The 16,340-nt window shown below is 50.4% G+C and overlaps 1 protein-coding gene across 1 annotated transcript; it reads left to right on the top strand.

The window, feature by feature from the left end:
- Window positions 1-290: 290 nt before the first annotated feature.
- On the top strand, window positions 291-10,411 carry NUDT16 (nudix hydrolase 16). Its single transcript, XM_038748045.1, has 3 exons — window positions 291-455; window positions 6,885-7,157; window positions 9,436-10,411. The coding sequence occupies exons 1-3, from the start codon at window positions 312-314 to the stop codon at window positions 9,619-9,621; spliced, it is 603 nt and encodes a 200-aa protein (XP_038603973.1). The 5' UTR covers window positions 291-311; the 3' UTR covers window positions 9,622-10,411.
- The last annotated feature ends 5,929 nt before the right edge of the window (window positions 10,412-16,340 follow it).

Raw genomic sequence — 16,340 nt, 5'->3', positions numbered from 1 at the left:
ACATATGTCCAGAAGTACCCAATTTCCCAAACAAGTCCCAAAATTATTATCATTATTATTACAGTGTTGTGCGCGCCATAGAAACGATTGGTGTGGGTCGCCATTTTGGGGGGCCCATCCCTTCGCCAGCTGGGGCTCTCCCGCGGAGCTCGCCCTCTGATTGGTGGGCGGGGCCACGACGGGTCGGGTATGTTCCCTCAGCCATTGGCCGGCGGTGCGGCCCTCCGCGCTCCTATTGGCCGGCGCGGTTGGAGGGGCGGGGCTTGTGGGGGGATCCCCCCTGGACAGGGCCGCGGCCGGTCGGGGCCGCCATGGCGGCGGGGTTGGCATGGCGGCTGGGGAGGGCGGAGGCGCTGCAGTTGGGGCCCCGGTGGCGGCACGCCTGCCACGCGCTCCTCTACGCCCCGGACCCCAACCTCCTCTTCGGCCGCATCCCGCTGCGCTATGCGGTGCTGGTGAGGGGACATCGCCAGAGGCCGGGAGGGGTTTTTACCTCATAATAATGATGATGGCATTTACCTCATAATAATGATGGCATTTACCTCATCTTACAGACGAGCTCACTGAGCCTCAGAGAAGTTCATAATAATAGGAATAGTGGCTTTGGTTAAGCGCTTACTATGTGCCAAGCAGTCTTCTAAGTGCTGGGCGGTGATCAGGTTGTTCCCCGTGGGGCCCACAGTCTTCATCCCCATCTTGCAGATGAGGTAACTGAGGCTCAGAGAAGTTCATAAGAATAGTAATAATGGCATTGGTTAAGCGCTTACTGTGTGCCAAGCACTCTTCTGAGCGCTGATCAGGTTGTTCCCTGTGGGCCCACAGTCTTCATCCCCATCTTGCAGATGAGGCAACTGAGGCCCAAAGAAGTTCATAATAATAGTAATAATGGCATTGGTTAAGCGCTTACTGTGTGCTAAGCACTCTTCTAAGCGCTGATCAGGTTGTCCCCCGTGGGGCCCACAGTCTTCATCCCCATCTTGCAGATGAGGCAACTGAGGCCCAGAGAAGTTCATAATAATAGTAATAATGGCATTGGTTAAGCACTTACTGTGTGCCAAGCACTCTTCTGAGCGCTGATCAGGTTGTCCCCCGTGGGGCCCACAGTCTTTATCTCCATTTTGCAGATGAGGCAACTGAGGCCCAGAGAAGTTCATAATAATAGTAATAATGGCACTGGTTAAGCGCTTACTGTGTGCTAAGCACTCTTCTAAGCGCTGATCAGGTTGTCCCCCGTGGGGCCCACAGTCTTCATCCCCATCTTGCAGATGAGGTAACTGAGGCTCAGAGAAGTTCATAATAATAGTAATAATGGCATTGGTTAAGCGCTTACTGTGTGCTAAGCACTCTTCTAAGCGCTGATCAGGTTGTCCCCCGTGGGGCCCACAGTCTTCATCCCCATCTTGCAGATGAGGCAACTGAGGCCCAGAGAAGTTCATAATAATAGTAATAATGGCACTGGTTAAGCGCTTACTGTGTGCCAAGCACTCTTCTGAGCGCTGATCAGGTTGTTCCCCGTGGGGCTCACTGTCTTTATCTCCATTTTGCAGATGAGGCAACTGAGGCTCAGAGAAGTTCATAATAATAGTAATAATGGCACTGGTTAAGCGCTTACTATGTGCCAAGCACTCTTCTAAGCGCTGATCAGGTTGTCCCCCGTGGGGCCCACAGTCTTCATTCCCATCTTGCAGATGAGGCAACTGAGGCTCAGAGAAGTTCATAATAATAGTAATAATGGCATTGGTTAAGCGCTTACTGTGTTCCAAGCACTCCTCTGAGCGCTGATCAGGTTGTCCCCCGTGGGGCCCACAGTCTTCACCCCCATCTTGCAGATGAGGCAACTGAGGCCCAGAGAAGTTCATAATAATAGTAATAATGGCATTGGTTAAGCGCTTACTGTGTGCCAAGCACTCTTCTGAGCGCTGATCAGGTTATTCCCTGTGGGGCCCACAGGCTTCATCTCCATTTTGCAGATGAGGTCACTGAGGCTCAGAGAAGGTAATTATAATAGTAATAATGGCATTTGTTAAGCGCTTACTGTGTGCAAAGCACTGTTCTAAGCGCTGGATACTAATAATGGCATTTATTAAGTGCTTACTATGTGCCAAGCACTCTTCTAAGCGCTATGGAGGATACAAGGTGATCAGGTTGTCCCCCATGGGGCTCACAGTCTTCATTCCCATTTTACAGATGAGGTCACTGAGGCTCAGAGAAGTTCATAATAATAGTAATAATGGCATATGTTAAGCGCTTACTCTGTGCCAAGCACTCTTCTAAGCGCTGGGGGGTGATCAGGTTGTCTCCTGTGGGGCTCACAGTCTTCATCCCCATTTTGCAGATGAGGTAACTGAGGCTCAGAGAAGTTCATAATAATAGTAATAATGGCATGTGTTAAGCGCTTACTCTGTGCCAAGCACTCTTCTAAGCGCTGGGGGGTGATCAGGTTGTCTCCCGTGGGGCTTACAGTCTTCATCCCCATTTTGCAGATGAGGTAACTGAGGCTCAGAGAAGTTCATAATAATAGTAATAATGGCATTTGTTAAGCACTTACTATGTGCCAAGCACTGTTCTAATCGCTGGGGGGGATACAAGGTGATCAGGTTGTCCCCCGTGGGACTCTCAGTCTTCATTCCCATTTTACAGATGAGGTCACTGAGGCTCAAAGAAGATAATAATAATAATAATAATTATTATTATTATGGTATTAAGCGCTTACTATGTGGAAAGCACTGTTCTAAGCGCTGGATAGTAATAATGGCATTTATTAAGCGCTTACTATGTGCCAAGCAATCTTCTAAGCACTGGGGGGGATACAAGGTGATGAGGTTGTCCCCCATAGGGCTCACAGTCTTCATCCCCTTTTTACAGATGAGGTCACTGAGGCTCAGAGAAGATAATAATAATGGCATTTATTAAGCGCTTACTATGTCCAAAGCACTGTTCTAAGCGCTGGATAGTAATAATGGCATTTGTTAAGCGCTTACTATGTGCCAAGCACTCTTCTAAGCGCTGGTGGGGGGGGGATACAAGGTGATGAGGTTGTCCCCGTGGGGCTCACAGTCTTCATCCCCATTTTACAGATGAGGGAACTGAGGCTCAGAGAAGTTAATAATAATAGTAACAATGGCATTTGTTAAGCATTTACTATGTGCCAAGCGCTCTTCTAAGCGCTGGGGGGGGATACAAGCAGAGAAGCAGCGTGGCTCAGTGGAAAGAGCCCAGGCTTTGGAGTCAGAGGTCATGGGTTCAAATCCCAGCTCCACCAGTTGTCAGCTGTGTGACTTTGGGCAAGTTACTTAACTTCTCTGTGCCTCAGCTCCCTCATCTGTAAAATGGGGATTAAGAGTGTGAGCCCCCCATGGGACAACCTGATCACCTTGTATCCCCCAGTGCTTAGAACAGTGCTTTGCACATACTGAGCGCTTAACAAATACTATTATTATGATTATCACTATTATTACAAGGTGATCAGGTTGTCCCACATGGGGCTCACAGTCTTCATCCCCATTTTACAGATGAGGTAACTGAGGCTCAGAGAAGGTAATAATAATAGTAATAATGGCATTTATTAAGCGCTTACAATAATGATAATAATGATGGTATTCGTTAAGCGCTTATTATGTGCCAAGCACTGTTCTAAGCGCTGGGGGGGATACAAGGTGATCAGGTTGTCCCCCGTGGGGCTCACAGTCTTCATCCCCATTTTACAGATGAGGGAACTGAGGCTCAGAGAAGTTAATAATAATAGTAATAATGGCATTTGTTAAGCATTTACTATGTGCCAAGCGCTCTTCTAAGCGCTGGGGGGGATACAAGCAGAGAAGCAGCGTGGCTCAGTGGAAAGAGCCCAGGCTTTGGAGTCAGAGGTCATGGATTCAAATCCCAGCTCCACCAGTTGTCAGCTGCGTGACTTTGGGCAAGTCACTTCACTTCTCTGTGCCTCAGCTCCCTCATCTGTAAAATGGGGATGAAGACTGTGAGCCCCCCGTGGGACAACCTGATCACCTTGTATCCCCCCAGTGCTTAGAACAGTGCTTTGCACTTAACAAATACTATTATTATTATTATTATTACTATTATTACATGGTGATCAGGTTGTCCCACATGGGGCTCACAGTCTTTATCCCCATTTTACAGATGAGGTAACTGAGACTCAGAGAAGGTAATAATAATAGTAATAATGGCATTTATTAAGCGCTTACAATAATGATAATAATGATGGTATTCTTTAAGTGCTTATTATGTGCCAAGCACTGTTCTAAGCGCTGGGGGGGATACAGGGTGATCAGGTTGTCCCATGTGGGGCTCACAGTCTTACTCCCCATTTTACAGGTGAGGGAATTGAGGCACAGAGAAGTTAAGTGACTTGCTCAAAATCACACAGCTGACAAGTGGCGGAGCTGGGATTAGAACCCGTGACTTTTGACTCCCAAGCCCGGGCTCTTTCCACTGAGCCAGGCTGCTTCTCCTATGTGCAAAGCGCTGTTCTAAGTGCTGGGGGGGGATACAAGGTGGTCAGGTTGTCCCCCGTGGGGCTCACAGTCTTCATCCCCATCTTACAGATGAGGTAACTGAGGCTCAGAGAAGTTCATAATAATAGTAATAATGGCATTTATTAAGAGCTTATTATGTGCCAAGCACTTTTCTAAGCGCTTGGGGGAATACAAGGTGATCACGTTGTCCCATGTGGGGCTCATAGTCCTCACCCCCATTTTACAGATGAGGTAACTGAGGCTCAGAGAAGTTAATAATAATAATAATGGCATTTACTAAGTGCTTACTATGTGCCAAGCACTGTTCTAAGCGCTGGAGGTGGATTTCTAGACTGTGAGCCCGTTGTTGGGTAGGGACCGTCTCCATATGTTGCCGACTTGTACCTCCTAAGCGCGTAGTACAGTGCTCTGCACACAGTAAGCAATAAATAAATACGATTGAATGAATGAATGCAAGGTGATCAGGTTGTTCTACTTGGGGCTCACAGCCTTAATCCCCATTTCACAGTCTTAGAGAAGCAGTGTGTCACAGTAGAAAGAGCCTGGGTTTGGGAGTCAGAGGTTGTGGGTTCTAATCCCACTCCGCCACTGATCAGCAGTGTGATTTTGGGCAAGTCACTGGACTTCTCTGGGCCTCAGTTCCCTCATCTGGAAAATGGGGATTACTACTACTAATAATAATGGTATTTAAGTATTTACTATGTACAAAGCACTGTTCTAAGCACTGGGGTTGATACAAGGTAATGAGGTTGTCCCATGTGAGGTTTACAGTTTTAATCCCCATTTTGCAGATGAGGTAACTGAGGCACAGAGAAGTTAAGTGACTTGCCCAAAGTCACACAGCTGATAAGTGGCGGAGCCAGAATTAGAACCCATGACCTCTGACTTCCAAGCCCAGGCTCTTTCCACTAAGCCACGCTGCTTCTCTGTGGGCCCCACCTGGGACAACCTGATGACCTTGTATCTTCCCCAGCGCTTAGAACAGTGTTTGGCATACAGTAAGCGCTTAACAAATCAATCAATCAGTCAATCGTATTTATTGAGCGCTTACTTTGTGCAGAGCACTGTACTAAGCGCTTGGGAAGTACAAATGCCATTACTATTATTAATCCCCAGTTTACAGATGAGGGAACTGAGGCCCAGAGAAGTTAAGTGACTTCCCCAAAGTCACGCAGCTGATAAGTGGCGGAGCCGGGATTAGAACCCATGTCCTCTGACTCCCAAGCCCGGGCTCTTTCTGCTAAACCACGTTACATTCCTTCCCCTTTTCCTCCACTTCCCAAAATTCCCCCTCCCTTCCCAGGGCGGTGTCTAACCACTCCCTGGATGGGGTAAAGTGGATCCCCTTCTGGTACCTTCCCTAGTTTCCTAGTTCCTCCATGGGAAGCAGCTTGGCCTAGTGGATGGAGGACAGGCCCGGGAGTGAGAAGGACCTGGGTTCTAATGCCGACACCGTCACTTGTCTGCCGTGTGACCTTGGGCAAGTCACTTCACTTGTCTCCGCTTTGCTCTGTACACGGTAAGCGCTCAATAAATATGATCCCTACCCAACAATGGGCTCACATCAGTAAACAGCATTTTACTGATGGATTGATGGATTGATTGACTGATTCTAATTCATTCATTAATTGTCATATTTATTGTGTGCAGAGCACTGTACTAAGCGCTTGGGAAGTACAAGTGGGATGCATCTCAGCCTCCCAGTTGTGCTTTCCTCGTGGCGGACCACTTCCGTCTCTCAGAAACACCATCTAACCATCCTTTGTCGTTTGTACAGTTCTCTCCTCGTACCCAGCGTGGCTCAGTGGAAAGAGCCCGGGCTTGGGAGTCAGAGGTCCTGGGTTCAAATGCCGGCTCTGCCGCTTGTCAGCTGTGTGACTCTGGGCAAGTCACTTAACTTCTCTGGGCCTCAGTTACCTCATCTGCAAAATGGGGTTTAAGATTGTGAGTCCCACATGGGACAACCTGATCACCTTGTATCCTCCCCAGCGCTTAGAACGGTGCTTTGCACATAGTAAGCGCTTAACAAATACCAAAGTTATTATTATTCTTATCTCATCTGCAAAATGGGGATTAAGACTTTGAGCCCCAAATGGGACAACCTGATTACTTTGTATCAACCCCAGCGCTTAGAACAGTGCTTTGTACATAGTAAGTACTTAAATACCATTATTAGTAGTAGTAGTAATCCCCATTTTTCCAGTCCTACGTGATTACCTTGTATCTACCCCAGCGCATAGAACAGTGCTTTACGTATAGTAAGTGCTTAATAAATGCCATCATCATAATTACCACTCTCACCTCCTTCCTTTGGGGCCTAGGGAGCATCCTTTGCCCCATTGGCTAGACTAGATGCCCCCACCCACTAACACAGCCCCCTCCGCTTCTCGGCAGATGCAGATGCGATTTGATGGGCGACTGGGCTTCCCAGGCGGCTTCGTGGATGCTCAGGATGGGAGCCTGGAGGACGGGCTGAACCGGGAGCTGCTGGAGGAGCTGGGTGACGGCGCCGGGTCCTTCAGCCTGACGGAGGAGAACTATCTGAGCTCTCATGCCAACGAGGCCCCTCGGCGGGTAGTGGCGCATTTCTATGCCAAGCAGTTGACGCTGGAGGAGCTGCTAGCCGTGGAAGTCGGGGCCACCCGGGCCAAAGACCACGGACTGGAGGTGGGCGTGAGGGACTGGCGTGGAGCTTCTAGACTGTGAGCCCACTGTCGGGTAGGGACCGTCTCTATGTGTTGCCAACTTGTACTTCCCAAGCGCTTAGTACAGTGCTCTGCACACAGTAAGCGCTCAATAAATACGATTAAAGGCTCTGACCACCAGCCCCTTCCTTCCTCTCCCCCTCGTCCCCCTCTCCATCCCCCCATCTTACCTCCTTCCCCACAGCACCTGTATATATGTGTATATGTTTGTACATATTTATTACTCTATTTATTTATTTTACTTGTACATATCTATTCTATGTATTTTATTTTGTTAGTATGTTTGATTTTGTTCTCTGTCTCCCCCTTTTAGACTGTGAGCCCACTGTTGGGTAGGGACTGTCTCTAGATGTGCCAACTTGTACTTCCCAAGCGCTTAGTACAGTGCTCTGCACACAGTAAGCGCTCAGTAAATACGATTGATTGATTAACACCCAGCTGTGACCACCAGCCCCTTCCTTCCTCTCCCCCTCGTCCCCCTCTCCATCCCCCCATCTTACCTCCTTCCCCACAGCACCTGTATACATGTATATATGTTTGTACATATTTACTACTCTATTAATTTTACTTGTACATATCTATTCTATTAATTTTATTTTGTTAGTATGTTTGGTTTTGTTCTCCGTCTCCCCCTTTTAGACTGTGAGCCCACTGTTGGGTAGGGACTGTCTCTATATGTTGCCAATTTGTACTTCCCAAGCGCTTAGTACAGTGCTCTGCACATAGTAAGCGCTCAATAAATACGATTGATGATGATGATGATATATGTTTGTACATATTTATTACTCTATTTTACTTGTACGTATCTATTCTATTTATTGTATTTTGTTAGTATGTTTGGTTTTGTTCTCTGTCTCCCCCTTTTAGACTGTGAGCCCACTGTTGGGTAGGAACTGTCTCTAGATGTGCCAACATGTACTTCCCAAGCGCTTAGTACAGTGCTCTGCACACAGTAAGCGCTCAATAAATACGATTGATTGATTGATTGATTGATTCCTCTGCCCTCCCAGGTTCGGCCAGCCCGGATGGAAACCCGTCACTCAGCTGAGGGTCAGCCAGAGCGTTGTGGGGCTAGACCTGGGTTTCTGGGGGTGGCGAAAGATCTCCTAAGAGAAGCAGCGTGGCTCAGTGGAAAGAGCGCGGGCTTTGGAGTCAGAGGTCATGGGTTCAAATCCCGGCTCCACCAATTGTCAGCTGTGTGACTTTGGGCAAGTCACTTCACTTCTCTGGGCCTCAGTTACCTCATCTGGAAAATGGGGATGAAGACTGTGAGCCCCCCGTGGGACAACCTGATCACCTTGTAACCTCCCCAGCGCTTAGAACAGTGCTTTGCACATAGTAAGCGCTTAATAAATGCTATCACTATTATTATTATTACTGGAAAGAGCACTGGCCTGGGAGTCCGAAGGACCTGGGTTCTAATCCCTGCTCTGTGACCTTGGGCAAGTCACTTAACTCCTCCATAAAAAATGGGGATTAAAACTGTGAGCCCTATGAGGGACTGTGTCCCACCTGATTACCTTGTATCTACCCCAGTGCTTAAAACAGTGCCTGGCAAATAGCTCAGTGGCTCAGTGGAAAGAGCCCGGGCTTTGGAGTCAAGAGGTCGTGGGTTCAAATCCCGGCTCCGCCACTTGTCAGCTGTGTGACTTTGGGCAGGTCACTTAACTTCTCTGGGCCTCAGTTCCCTCATCTGTAAAATGGGGATGAAGACTGTGAGCCCCACGTGGGACAACCTGATTACCTTGTATCTACCCCAGTGCTTAGAACAGTGCTTTGCACGTAGTAAGCGCTTAACAAATACCAACATTATTAAATAGTACTTAATGAATAACTTTTTTTTGCCCTTTTTTTTTTTCTTGAGTTGGGCTCAGGACTCCTGGCTAGGGGCACCTCTCCCCCAGTTAATAATAATAATTATGGCATTTATTAAGCACTTATTATGTGCAAAGCACCGTTCTAAGCGCTGGGGAGGTTACAAGGTGATCAGGTTGTCCCACAGGGGGCTCACAGTCTTAATCCCCATTTTACAGATGAGGGAACTGAGTCCCAGAGAAGGGAAGTGACTTGCCCAAAGTCACACAGCTGACAATTGGAGGAGCCGGGATTTGAACCCACAACCTCTGACTCCAAAGCCCGGGCTCTTTCCACTGAGCCACGCTGCTGGACTCCATGCTGCCCTGGAGAGGGTGAGAGGCAGTGAGTGAGGAAATGACCTCCTCCTCTCTGTTTTTTTGCAGGTTTTGGGCCTAGTGCGTGTACCTCTGTACGTGCTGCAAGATGGAGTCGGGGGACTGCCCGCCTTCCTGGAGAACTCCTTCATTGGTGTGGCCAGGGAGCAGCTGGTGGATGCCCTGCAGGGCCTCGGACTCCTGGGACCAGAGCAACTGCAGCAGGCCCTGGCCAAAGCTGAGACTCGCCACTAGGAAGAGACCTTGCTCATCCGCCTCCCACCCTCTCCTCCCCGTATTCCCTTCTCACCCATCTTAGTGATGAAGAAGATGCCCCCAAGGCTGACTGTGGGAGTTTCCTGTGGGGTGGGTAGAGGGGAGGAGCTCAGACCCCAGGCCCTCTCACTCTGCTGGGAGCTGGAGATTGTCCCTCATTCCGCTCCCCCGTCCCTCCCCGTCTCCGCCGCCTCCTTCCCTCCCTCTCCGCCCCATTCTCTCTTTCCATTGTGGGTACAGGGAAGCCCAGCCCAGAGCGGGTTTTTCCTCTTTCTTCATGGGTTCTTTATCACTGATCGTGAAATCCTAAAATTGAGTCGTGTGTCTTGCTCATCTCCGTCCTCTACCGGACCTGGGCTCTGAAGAGGGCCGGACCCTCTTGGGGACAATGGGTTCTTCCCGCTTCTCCTCTGGATGTTTTCTCCCGCTGTGTGGGTACCTGATGCCTCTGTGTACTTCTGCCTTCTTCGCCCCCTCTCCCCTGTATGGTGGTTTTGTTCCAAGTTCAGGGTTACCTTGATTTGCACCTTGACTTTGACGGACAAGGACTGGGAATGAGGCAGCTGAAAACGCTTTGGGCTGAAGTTCATCCTGACAACCTAAGTCAGTCAGTCAATCGTATTCACTGAGTGCTTACTGTGTGCACAGCACTGCACTAAGTGCTTAGGAGAGTACAATATTACAATATAACAGACATTCCCTACCCAAAACGATCTTACAGTCTAGAGGGAGAAACATACATTAATATAAATAAATGAATTACAGATATGTACATATGTGCCAGAACAGTGCTTTGCACATAGTAAGCGCTTAACAAATGCCATTATTATTATTATTATTATGGGAGGGGGATGAATACAGTGAGTAAGTGAAGGCTTTGCAGAAGTGAGTTGAAGAAAAGGAAAGAAAGGCTTAGTTAGGGAGGGCCTCTTGGAGGAGATGTGCCTTCAATAAGGCTTTGAACGGGGGTGAAAGTAATTGTTGGATATGAGGAGGGAGGGTTTTCCAGGCCAGAGGCAGGATGTGGGCAAGAGGTCAGAGGCGAGATAGATGAGATTGAGGTACAGTGAGAAGTAACCTTAGAAGTAATTCCATCTCCATCTCCTTCCATCTCCAAAGTAGATGCTGTAGTAGATGAAGTAACCTCAGCATTAGAGGAGCCAAGTTTGTAGTAAGAGAGTAGTGAGGTGAGGTAGGAGGGAGGCAGGGTTATTGAGTGCTTTTAAGCCAGTGCTGAGGAATTTCTGTTTGATGCAGAGGTGGTTGGGAAACCACTGGAGGTTCTTGAGGAGTGGGGAAACATGGCCTGAATGTTTCTGTGGAGAAATGGTCTGGGCAGCAGAATGAAATATGGACTGGAGTGGGGAGAGAAAGGAAGCTGATAAAATAAGGCTGGAGAGGATGATTGGATTAACATGGTAGTTGTTTGGATGGAGAGGAAAGAGTGGATTTTAGCAATCTTGTGAACGTTGAACCGACAGGATTTAGTGATGGAATGAATATGTGGGTTGATTGAGAGAGGAGTCAAGAAAAACACCAAGGTTACGGGCTTGTGAGACAGGAAGGATGGTGGTGCCGTCTATGGTGATGGGAAAATGAGTGGGAGGTCAGGGTTTGGGTAGGAACTTAAGGAGTTCTATTTTAGATATGTTAAGTTTGACGTGACAGGAGAACATCCAAATAGAGAAGTCCTGAAGCCAGGAGGAAATGCAAGACTGCAAAAAGGGAGAAAGATCAGGGCTGGAGATGTAGATTGGGTATCATCCTCATAGAGGTGGTAGTTGAAAGTCATGTGAGCAAATGAGTTCTCAAAAGGGGTAGGTGTAGATGGAGAATAGAAGGGACCCCAGAACTGAACCTTGAGGGAGCCCCGCAGTTATGGGGTGGGAGGTCAAGGAGGAGCCTGCAAAAGACACTGCGAATGAGCTGCCAGAGAGATAGGAGGAGAACTGGAGATGACTGTCAGAGGAGCCAAGGTTGGATAATGTTTCCAAGAGAAGGGGATGGTTGACAGTGTCAAGGCAGCTGAGAGGTCAAGAAGGATTAGGATGGAGTAGAGATTGTTGGATTTAGCAAGGGGATCATTTGTGACCTTTGAGAGGATTGTTTCTTTGGAGTGAAGGGAATGGAAGCCAGATTGGAGGGGGTCAAGGAGATAATTGGAGGATCAAAATTTGAGACAGCGGGTGTAAACAACTCGCTTAAGGAGTTTGGAGAGGAATGGTAGGAGGGAGATGGGGTGATAACTGGAGGGAGCCGTGGGGTTAAGGGAGGGGTTTTTTAGGATAGCGTAGATACAGGCATGTTTGAAATCAGTGGGAAAGATGCCATTGGAGAGCGAATAGTTGAGGGAAGGGAAGAAGGGTAGGGCCATGTGTTTTGATTAGGTGTGAAGGAGTGGGGTTGGATGTGCAGGTGGAGGAGCTGGATTTTGAGAGATACTGCTGGGAAAGATGAGGAAGGGGCAGGATGGGGCAGGGGAGATTTTAGGGAGATATGCCCGATTGTGTCAATTTTCTCAACTAAGTAGGTGGCCAGGTCATTAGGGGCTAGGGATGGGGGAGGCGGGGGAACAGGGGTTTGAGGAGGGAGTTGAATGTATGGAACAACTGGTGAGGGCAGTTGGGCATGGGTGTCAATAAGAATGGAGAAATAATTTTTCAGGGCAGAGTAAAAGCCCTCAAGGATAAGCTTGAAGTGGCTGAAGTCAACCTGATATCTAGATTTCCACCAGCAGCGCCCTGCGGCTCAGGCACAAAAGCATAGTAGGCAAACTGTGGAGGTGATCCAGGGTTGTGAGTTAGTGGTACGATATTGAAGAAGGGACGGGAGTGAGTCATTTGAGATCAGAAGAGAGGGTGGTGTCGAGAGCGGCGATTTGGTCATCGCTGGAAGGTAGTTTAGATACGGAGGCTAAATGGGGCATGTTGACTTGAGAAACTGGATGGGGTCAAAAGATCGGAGGTCTCTGGGGAAACAGCACAGATTTGCCGGGGGGGAGGTGTATCGGAGAGAAGGCAGATGAGGTTGTGCTCAGAGGGATTTCAGAGTTGGTGAGACAGAGATTGTGCAGTGGCTAGAGATGATGAGATCGAGTGTGTGTCCAGGTTGGTGAGTGGATGAGGTGGAGTGGAGCAGAGGTCAGTGGAGTTAAGGAGAGTTAGAAAGCGGGCAGCGGAAGGGTCATCAGGAACGTAAGTGTGGATATAGAAGGCCCCAAGAATCAATGTAGTGATGAAGAAAGAGAGAAGGAATGTGATAGAGGGGTGAAAATGGTTAAAGAAGTTGGAAGTGGGATCTGGCCGGGGGGGCAATGACCGTTACTAGAATCTGGAGGGTGGGTGGTAGAGGTGGTTGATATGGGCTTTGAAGGAAGGAAGGAAAAGAAAGGGATGGGAGAGGTGGAATTTAAGCATAGATGTTGCTCCCTCATGCCCAAGCTATTACCTGGAAGGGGCACTGCTGGACAGCCTAGCATTCATTTATTCATATTTATTGAGTGCTTACTGTGTGCAGAGCACTGTACCAAGTGCTTGGAAGACTACAATACAATAAACACATTCCCTGCCCACAATGAGCTTACAGTCTAGAGAGGGGGGATAATAATTGTGATATGTGTTAAGTGCTTACTATGTGCCAGGCACTGTACTAAGCGCTGGGGTGGATACAAGCAAATCGGGTGGAAGCAGGAAGTGGTATGCTGTGCCCATCAGGCCTCTGAAAGGGGGAAGAACCTCACTGTCTACAGCACTTGGTTCAGACGGATGTTGGACCCGTTTTTTTTTTTTTCTCCTCTTCCTCCAGTCTCAGACATTTAGCACCTTCCCACATCTCGAGGAGTAGGTGCGAGATGCAGGCTCCCCACCCGGAGAGCAAAGTCCACACTGAACGCCATCTCTCCCCTCCCGCCCCCAGCCCTCCAGGCCTGTGGTTTCCGCTGCAGACTGCAGGCGATCTTACAGAGGAAAGGGGCCAAGGTTTGGTGTGGGTTTTAAAGGAGGGGAAATTCCAAGTCTCCCAACACCTCCACTGAACCTCTGGCCAGTGGCTCCTTAGGCCCCAAATTTCTGCTCCTCACCCGCCCTGTCCTCCGTTTCCTCATTCCTAGTCGGCTTCGCAATTGTGTGCCCAGTCAGACCCTGGCATTTGAGCAGCTTGCAGGGACCCCAGGGGCCTCAGAAGAGGTAGGGCTGCTGTTGCGGGGTGGGGGCGAGGGGGAGGGCAAAAGCTGCCTCCCCCCTGCTACCTCTCTGATCGCCGGGCAGGGCCCCAGCCCCGGGGACAGTCGTTCCCTTGTTCCCTGTGTGCAAGCAAACACCTGGGCACAGCAGTCTGGCGGGGTCAACGCAGGCGCCTGGGATTGGAATGAAAGGTGGTGTTGTATGTGTGTCAGGCTTAGGGGACTGAGTGGGGCCTGTGTCTGGGAAACCCCACCCTCCTCTGGCTTCCTCTCTGCCTTTTCCTTGGCTCCGCTGCACCCCACAGCCGCGTAGGGCAAGAACCATCACCCACTGGGCTTATTTGGAGCCAGACAAGCCTTCGCCAGTCCTGATAGTGGGTTCTCAACTTGGCTTCTTCCTGCCCTTCTCTCCCCGCAGAGATACCCTGCACTCTGGGGTCCCTAGACCGGGGCTCTCAGCACCCCCTTTAAACTTGGTTCCATCAGGACCCCTGCAGGGTATTTCTTCCCTTGCCATCTCCCCAGATGTATGGTGTGGGCAACCCCAACTCCAGAGGAAGCGAGTGGGTGTGCACATTACTGCACTGGCCCTAGTCTTCTCCACTCACCCATCCTGAGCTGCCCGCTCGTGCCACCTGCAGAACAACGCCCACCACTTCCCTCCAACGCAATACAAACTCCAGCCTTTCCAGTGTTCACCTTCCCAGTGATGTGGCCTCAACCTCAGTGTGTCGGGTGAAGGGGTGGGGGATGCTTTATGCCACAGCTTCTGCTGCCCAGGGCCTTGACAGTTGGAGGCTGCACAGTGCAGGGAGAAAGACTTGAGTTGCTTCCGGTGGCAGGAAACACCAACCACCTTTAATGGGGGGGGTGGGGGAGGAGAGGGAGAACATCAGAAGCAAGATGGTGGCTTCCTGCCTCATCTCCACCTCCCCTCCCCTGTAGCTCTGAAGGATGAAATGGAAAGGCAGGGCCCAGCTGTTCTTGAGAGTGGGAGGGGGGTTATTTAGCACATGGTCAACTCTTCCGCCACCTCGCACTCAAGTCATCCCACAAACCAGGCTGGGAAGAGGAAGTGGCTTTTTTGAGCCCTTGGGATGGCCATGATGAACGCTTGGTGGTGGTGGTGGTAGAGTCGGTTGTGGTCTATGGGTCGTCCGCTGGCTGTGGGCAGCCCGGGGGGCTCCCTCACCCCATCTCTTGGGGGCATCACCCATGCCATCCCGGGACCGGAGCGGGCCTTTACTTTCCCACTTGTGTGTCATTAACCTGAGCCACCTGGTTGGGGCCAGTGAGTGGAGAAGCCCCCAGGAGAGGAAGGCAGTGGATGGGGGGGCCGGCCAGGGGCAGGTTTTAGAGTGAGGGTTGCTTCCTGCAAGGTAGTAGATATAACATCTGCTCGCCTGGCTGGGGGTGGGGAGATCTGCTGGAGAGATTAGCACAGGATGAGGATGTGAGATGCAGAAACCCAAGCATAGGTGCCCTTTTCTTTAACCATTACTGTGCCTAAGTTCAGGCTGGATTTTATTTTTTTCACCCTTTCTGGTGTCCCAACTCCTCTCCAGCAGGAGTAACAGTAGTAGTAGTAGCAGCATGCTTACTACGTGCAGAGCCCTGTCCTAAGTGCTAGGAAATAACGCAGGTGAGAGTTAGGTCCACACCTGAAGGACTGTTTCAGAGTGGTGAGGAGCCTAGGTCTGGGTGGTCTCCAGCAGGAGGAAGGCCTAAGGGAGGCCAGGTGGGGAATCAATCAATCTATCGTATTTATTGAGCACCTACTGTGTGCAGAGCACTGTACTAAGCGCTTGGGAAGTACAAGTTGGCAACATACAGAGATGGTCCCTACCCAACAGTGGGCTCACAGTCTAGAATCTGAGCAGTTAGTCATTGGGGCTGGTGGGGAGCTGGAGCACGTCATGGGAGGCTGGGGGAGGGGGCTGGGGTGGGACCCCAGATAAGGGGGGGAGATGGAGCTGGGGGTGAGACCCCAGAGAAGGGGGGGAGGAGATGGAGCTGGGGGAGAGACCCCCAGAGAAGGGGAAGAGAGAGATGGGGTGGGCATCCTGGAGAAGGGGCTGGGATGGGATCCTGGAGATGGGGAGAGGGGTCTTGGGTGGGATCCCAGAGGTGGGGGGGGGGGGAAGAGGAGGTTGGGGTGGGATCTCAGAGAAGGGGGAAGAGGGGAGCTGGCGGATTGGGGGGAGGGACAGGGCTGGGGTGGGGCGGGATAATCATAACGATGGTTTTTGTTAAGCACTTACTATGTGCCAAGCATTGTTCCAAGCGCCGGATCCCAGAGAGGGGCCAGGGGGCTGGTGGGGGGGGGGGGGGATCCACGGGGGCCCGGGCTACACAGAGCCCAGGGCGGGCAGGGGCGGAGGGAGAGGGGCAGCGGACCAGGCCCAGGTCTGCACGGCCGCGGTGACAGGCGATCGGAGAGAGAGCATCTCCCCGCATTTTCCCGCAGCCCCCGCCCCCCGGACTCTCCCCTCCCCTCCTTCCCCTCCCTCCCCGCCCA

This window comes from Tachyglossus aculeatus, chromosome 6 (assembly GCF_015852505.1).
Source record: "Tachyglossus aculeatus isolate mTacAcu1 chromosome 6, mTacAcu1.pri, whole genome shotgun sequence".
Lineage (NCBI taxonomy): Eukaryota > Metazoa > Chordata > Mammalia > Monotremata > Tachyglossidae > Tachyglossus > Tachyglossus aculeatus.
The sequence above is the reverse complement of the archived record's forward strand: the minus strand, read 5'-3'. Positions and strand labels throughout refer to the sequence as shown.